This window comes from Sesamum indicum, linkage group LG4, assembly GCF_000512975.1.
Source record: "Sesamum indicum cultivar Zhongzhi No. 13 linkage group LG4, S_indicum_v1.0, whole genome shotgun sequence".
NCBI classification, from domain to species: Eukaryota; Viridiplantae; Streptophyta; class Magnoliopsida; order Lamiales; family Pedaliaceae; genus Sesamum; species Sesamum indicum.
The window spans coordinates 16,276,070-16,283,255 of NC_026148.1; the positions used below are offsets into that span (position 1 = coordinate 16,276,070).

The 7,186-nt window shown below is 35.3% G+C and overlaps 2 protein-coding genes across 2 annotated transcripts in view; one reads left to right on the plus strand and one right to left on the minus strand.

Annotated features, from left to right (window-relative positions):
* The window catches only part of LOC105161233 (aspartic proteinase-like protein 2), a 10,708-nt gene extending 8,063 nt beyond the window's left edge, over positions 1-2,645 (plus strand). Inside the window, exons 7-10 of the mRNA XM_020693320.1 lie at positions 851-941; positions 1,144-1,219; positions 1,736-1,807; positions 2,371-2,645. Of these exons, the coding sequence (XP_020548979.1) occupies positions 851-941; positions 1,144-1,219; positions 1,736-1,807; positions 2,371-2,519 (388 nt within the window). The 3' untranslated portion in view covers positions 2,520-2,645. The remainder of the gene's footprint in view (positions 1-850; positions 942-1,143; positions 1,220-1,735; positions 1,808-2,370) is intronic.
* Positions 2,681-4,898, minus strand: LOC105161232. Its single transcript, XM_011078855.2, has 5 exons — positions 4,471-4,898; positions 3,996-4,222; positions 3,707-3,787; positions 3,041-3,391; positions 2,681-2,952 (listed from the first exon to the last, which is right to left on the minus strand). Exons 1-5 carry the CDS (start codon positions 4,694-4,696, stop codon positions 2,851-2,853), a joined length of 987 nt encoding a protein of 328 aa, XP_011077157.1. The 5' UTR covers positions 4,697-4,898; the 3' UTR covers positions 2,681-2,850.

The window sequence follows — 7,186 nt, forward strand, 5'->3', positions numbered from 1 at the left end:
GGTCACCATAGTTGGACAAAAAACTGGAGTACTGTCGTAAACAACTTTGATAATAGTTGAAAGTAAAGTCTCTGATATATTAGCTATTGATATTCTTGTGTCAACCATGGTAAAATGGTTAGTGGCAAAGACTGATGTAAAAAATAAAATCTTCGAATATTTTGTATGGCCTGCTAAGTTTATGCATCTTGTTCTGTGGGGATGATGTGGATGGTTCGTTTGGATTATTTTACTCAGTCTTGTACATGCTTTATCACAGTTGCAATGATTTACAACATTGTACTAAATTTAGTATAAATGCCTTATTCTGGTGACAAATGTGGAAGAATCCTATAATTGTCAGATCTATAATTGCATGTAGAGATCCGTAAGGGCTTATAGTTTAATTGGTTGAAACGTACCGCTCATAACGGTGATATTGTAGGTTCGAGCCCTACTAAGCCTACCACCCCCCTCTCTTCACCCTAACGGTATTTTAGGTTGCTGTTTCTTTGAATATAATATGTTTCCATGTACTCTTTACTTTTTTTGCTGTTGAAATTTTAATGAGGCTAAGATGCTGCAGTATGAAGTTTTAACTTATTATATATGGTTGGAGAGGAACACTAGAAACTTTCAAGATCTTTGTGGTACTCATAATTGTTTATGGGTTAGATTTTCATTTGTCTTCTTAAATGGCTGAATCTGAGAAACTTTTTACTCTTTTACTTTATTAGATGTGCCCCCTATATACACTAATTTACTTTTTCAGTGTTTTGGCTTTTATGTACCTGTATTTCGTGTTCGCCTATTGGTGATCTTCATTTTTCATGAATATCCCAAAAATTATGCATTCCAAATATTTTTGCAGTGTTGATGATGCATTTCCAGTTGTAAATTTTCATTTCGAGAACTCACTCCCTTTGGCTGTCTATCCCCACGACTATCTGTTTGAAGTCCGGGTAAGTAAACTGGGTTAATTTGGTTGGATATTTCAGTGCTGATCTCAGTTCATTTGGTTCCACAAGTGCTTTCACAGTTTCACTTAAAATGGAAAGTATCCAAGTGATTAAGTTCTGTGTGTTACTTCTTCAGTTTGTTTCTAGTTTTTGTCCCTCTAAAGAATCCAAGCTATACTCATATGGAGTAACTTTGATTTTGCAGGATACAGAGTATTGTATAGGCTGGCAGAACAGCGGAATGCAGACAAAGGATGGAAGGGAAATAACTTTGTTGGGAGGTATTTTTCATGTTTAATTTTTTTATAATAATTGATTTTCTATACGCAGATTTACGAATGGTAATATGATCTTTTTTACTTTTGTCTTCTCTTTTGTTGCTTTTTGGTTGTATCTTCGGGCGCTGTTATACATAACTCGAAGGCAGTAGCTCTAGAAGATTTGCAGAGGCACAGTGATACTGAATGCCACTATTATAGAACATATTTGGGGATGAAACATGGATAAACCATGAAATACTAATAACTAATAGTATAGGAATACGTTAACCCTTATAGAATAATTGAAATGACTAATAACTAATAGTATAAGAATATGTTAACCCTCATAGAATTTGCTGGTTTGACGTGTTCCTCTTTCTTATGAATAATAATGCAAAGATGTTTTTTCTTTTAAAAAAGTTCCGGGAAAGTCCATTGGAGACTTTAAAACATCAACTAGCAAGTCGACTGACTCATTTCCTAAACCGATCAAGATTGACAGACGCTATCATTTTTCCTGTTTATTTGTATTTGCAGATATAGTATTACAAGACAAGCTTGTTTTGTATGACCTTGAAAACCAGACCATTGGATGGACGCCGTACAACTGTGAGTATAGCTTATAGTTGGTTTGCTTCTACAGTAGCAACTCAGTCTCATAACTTCATCCTCATCTTCTAGAATAGGTTGATTTCGTAACATTTATGCATTGCATTTCCAGTTAGTCTGCAGTTTCCTTTTGGATTTCCATATACTTCTCATCAAATATTCAAAGCAAGGAAGAAATTCAATCTTTTAGTATGTTATTGCAACATCTGTAAAATAAGATTATAAAACAATGTGGAGTACGAGATTTTCTCAGGGCTTTTAACTCTGTTGATGCTCATATCCTTTTGGCGATTGCTTACGTTTTTCAATCATAGCTTCTACTGTATTGACCCAATGTGTTCTCCTGAAAACTTTTTGGCATTCTCTGACAACAAATTCTACTGCTTTGATGTTTTTAAAACTTTTGGAAATCCCTCCTGTCATTTTACGAGTCCGTGGTATTGCAAAGATGTACGACAGAAACAAAGCAAAGCAGTAGAAAGTTGAATTATTGTTGATCTTTAATTTTATGAATTTATCATGAAAATGCAACTTATGACTATATGTGGTGCTGTGAATCTCAGGTTCTTCAACCATCAAAGTCAGAGATGAAGCGAGTGGAAATGTTTATTCTGTGGCAGCACACAACATCTCTTCTGCTTTCAGTCTACCGAAGGTTAATGTTGTATTGATGCTTTTGTTTATAGTCGTCCTCCTCAAACTCATAGAATGAGTACTATGCCAAGTGTAGCTTCAGGCAATGCTGCTCTTGTCATATCATAGTAAATGTTTGATGCTGAGGACGTTGGTACTGAACCTTAGACTAATGAAATAAAAGTTTGGTGGAATTTTGTCTCTATACTTTTCTAAACGTCTTTTGTCTCGACAGGATTCTTACTTGTTAAGACCTTTTAATAGGATCATAAATTATATACAGCAAGGAAATCACACCCGTTCATGAGGTGGGATCGTGAGATTGATCTGTTCTTACATGAACGACTGTGGTTGTCTTGGAATTCTAGAGTCCTGAGACCTCCCGAGAATCACTTGTATAAGCTTTAGCTTCACAAAGTTGTCCGCAAGTACTGTACAACAAAATAGACAACTGCCAGAAACAGCGCAATCTGGTATAAATCTCTCTGAAAGCTATCATCCCTCTGGAAAAACTGGATCAAGACATATTTTGAACATCAGTCAACTGTGCATATTATGAATGTTTCAGAAAAATCGGATTACTTGCAAGAAATGTTTTACCTTTGTTGGATCACCAGTTGGGTCTGGATACATTTCGACATTCTTGTTTTCTGCTGTGAAACGGTTGGTCAAGTCTTTAAGGGAGTCGGAGACATCTTTTCCAGCTTCAAATGTGGCAAAGAGCCGTCTTGAAGCCCAGAAATACGCCTGAGCAACGAGTGATGATTCTGACAAATCCCACAACTCTTCGTGCTCGATAACTTGGCCACTGATCTGATTCAGAGTGAACTTGGAGTCGACTTTGACAGACAAGTCTCCTCCAATTCTAAAAATGGGAGACTTGGCCTTGCCTTTTACTGTCCACTTGATGTTTAGCACACTCGTTGATAACATCACCATCTGCTGCACACTCTGCACAAACGAGTACACAACTAAGACAAATTTGTATCAGACTTCAAGGGTGTATGAAAGAAGTTTGATCATATGATACTAGTTTTCAGATAATTACATAAGTCTCCTTAAGTTTACGCATACTATACAGCTTATTGATTTTGAAAGTGATATATAAATTTCTTTATACTGTAAAACATGACTGTCCAAATTTGGTGCATGGTTTTTGCTGGTAATATGTTGTCTAAAACTGAGAGGTGTCAGTGTAATTATCCTTAAGTTCAATAAGTAGTTTGACTAAACAAACAAGAACATTCTTGAACTCTGAAAACTAACCACTATGGGATTCTCAAGTGCATCATTCACCCAGAGTTGTCTCTTGTACTTGTCTCTTCCAGTGAAGCTTCTGACTGGATCCTGCAATGAAAACACTCATGCACAGCTAATCAAGAAACCATCAATCCTTATTCCTTATTTTTTCGTTTTCCCTTATGTTTCAATCATTGATGTTGAGTCGTTGACCATAATCCAAGGAACTCATCACCCTGTCCATACTACAGAACACAGAAACAGAAACAGGAGGAGATCTTAGCACTGGACGTATCAGTATGTTAAAAGCAAGTACCTTATATTTGACAGAAACAGCAAAGGTTCCAAGGGCACGATTGCCCTGACGAAGCTGAAGAATGTCTCGAACAAGTTGTCTGGCAGTGGATTCTACAGAAGGACTGCTTATGCACTCGAAATCATTGCAGAGTTCACCAAAGTCCATGCCATCCACAATCTTGTCTGCCTCTGATCTCTCTGAGGTTGCATCAGGAGACACCTCTGTACTACTCGACTCATTTGTAACTACATGCAACATATTCATTTACAATAATTAAGGTAGTAGTAGGGTAGCAGCAGCCCTCATTACAATTCATGAAAGTGCTAACAGTACTTGGCATAATCCTTTACTATTGGTGCATGCAACAAGTACATGTCATAAGTTCATCAAACTACATGCTGCTTAAATTAACTACAAAGCATATATGTGTATGACTGGGATGCAACAAACATGATGATCCCATGACGTAAAAAGGGTGAATGATGAAGGTTACCTCGGAGAGAGACATCAATTTGGTGAAGACGACACCGATGATTGAAGGAGAAAGCATGGCAGGAGGAGGGGGGATGATGAAAGACAATACTAGTACGAGGAATAGCAGGAGTACTACTACTCCTAGTATTGTTGAGAGCACGGCGTAGTAGTAATAAATTCAAGCTGTGAGAAGAAGAAGAAGAAGATGAAGTGATGGGAGGGAAAGCAGCAGAAGGGGTGATCATGTCTTTTCTGTGTGTCTGAAAATTCTCCCCATTCTGCAAAAATCTGCAAGAATTTGGACTATTGATGATGATGATGATGATGAGCAAGAGATCTTTTGTTTGTGTTGTGTGTTGTGTGTGTGTGTTTGCTTGGGATCCCACAAAATCTTGGATAAGGTGTGTGGTTTGCTATGTGGTCTGAATGCATTTGGATTTGGAAGGCCATCACTTAAACTACTACATATGATATGATGCGCACCTTTGTCCAATTGGGGAAACCACAACTGCTCTTAATTCCCTCAAAAAGTGCTACAATACTGAATTAGTTAAATTTTTCACACTATGTTTTATATAATGATTATCATAAGTTTCTATGTCAATGGGAGCATGATTCAGGACTTCTTTTTTTTATCCCAAGATGATAATTAAAAAAAAAAAGTAAATCATAATGAGTTCTCCTGAATTTTAGCATAAATATAAATACTCTATCGTTATTTCAAAAATTATCAATTTCAAATTTTCATTCAAGGATGACATACTTTTATAAAATATCTCGAGTATTGACAATTTTTTAAACAATGATGTGATATTCATAATTATGTCAATTTTTAAAGAGCTCATTGTAAACCTAAAAAATATTTGTTGCATGTGGGCTTTTTCAAATATTTTATTATTAAGTATAGTCTTACTTTTTAATATTTGATCCGTCTATTCAGTACTTATAAAATGAACACGTGTGTGAATCATACATTTTTTTCAAAAAAAGATATATATTAAATTTATATTGAAATTCATAAAAAAGGTATTAAAAAAATTATTAATTCTTTTTACAAGAGAAGATTATAAAAATAACAACTAAAAATAAATAAACTCATTAACTAATTTTGAGATTCTTTTAATTGTGATAATAATACATGTTTCATAATATTTAAGCATCGAAAAATATTTATGCTTCTTTTAATTTCTTTTTTCATTGCATGATCAATTGTATAGACATAATTTTATAAGCATAAATATATGTTTGCTTGATATTTACAGTTGCTTTATGATAATTCTTCTTGATTTGAACTGTTAATTTTTATATAGTAGTTATATTTTTTTAATTTTAATTTTGTATTTGTATGTACTATTTATGTTGTTGTGGTTCCCCAAAAAATTGTTGATAAATCTCTACATCTTAATTTGCAATTTAAAGAGAAGAAACCATTTTTATTTTTGTTCAAAGGAATAAAAAGTTAGATCTTAGGATATAATTATCTGTATATTTTTTATTCTTCTTTTATGTATGAGCCATACTTTTCTGGGTTATGTAATTAAAACATTTGAAGAGAGATGAGTGGAATTTATGTCTACTATACCATTTAAATGGATAATATCAATATAATTTTAAAAGAAACTATTAATGTTTTATCGACTACAAAAAGAATTATTTTTTCGCAACCGAACTATATAGAATTTCAAAACTCGACAATATTTTTCTACGAAAAAAATAACTCATCGTGATAGGTGATGTTGTTGGAAAATATTTGTGATGGGAGAGGACAAACCATCATATGATCGGGACAATGGTAAGACCCTGGTCTCAAGTTGCGTCATTTGGACTGATTATATTTTAACTAATGCGCAACGAACTCTCCGGTGATACTTGGGATAGATAAAATGAATTATATATATAATAAGTTTGGGATGGTATGTTCGGCACTGAACCATCACAATCACCTTCATCTATGTGGCGGTTTAGGAACTACCAACAACTCACCCTAGAGAGAAAGAAAAGAGGGGTGCTTACCCCTTTACTCATCAGAGGCAAGGGCCCCCTTTGGGGATCTTGGAATAGGGGTCCCTCCAACACGGCCTCCCAAGACATGTTCCCTCATGAGCTTGCTGAACATGATGTTTTTGCCGAATACAAAGAAATAGTTAGTATCCTAATGAGACGCAAGAAAAAATACATAGTAGCAAACAGAAAATAAAGAGATACCCAATAAATCTCCTAAGGGTTCCATTTGAGGGGCCAAGCCAAGATGCCCTAATAGACTTTCGTCAATAAAGGATCAACAATCATAAGGGGCCACATTTAACCTAGCCAGCAGAGAAGACAAAGCAACTGTTCTTACCCCCACGTGCATAAAAGGTGGAGTTTCTTGAACACACTAACTAGGAAGGGACCAAGCATGGGGGTAGGACATAAAAATAACTGTTATTCCAATGTTTACTGAGATATGGAGGTGGTAAGAAGGACACCCCCTTGCGAGGGACAAAGCAAAAAAAATCTTTCTCAGCTCATTTAAGGCAATAACATTTAGCAGAAACATGTGATGTTACAAGGGAACCATGAAAGCGAAAGCCATAAAAAATTGAGCCAAAGTTCTTAAAGAATTAGGGACCAATTGGTTCAAAGGAACCTAAAAAAGACAAGCAACTTTTGAATAAAAAAGAGGAAGGAAAAACGCAAACCTAAAGTAGCTGGGCCTCGAAAAAACACAAACAATTGGGGGGGGGGGGGGAAAC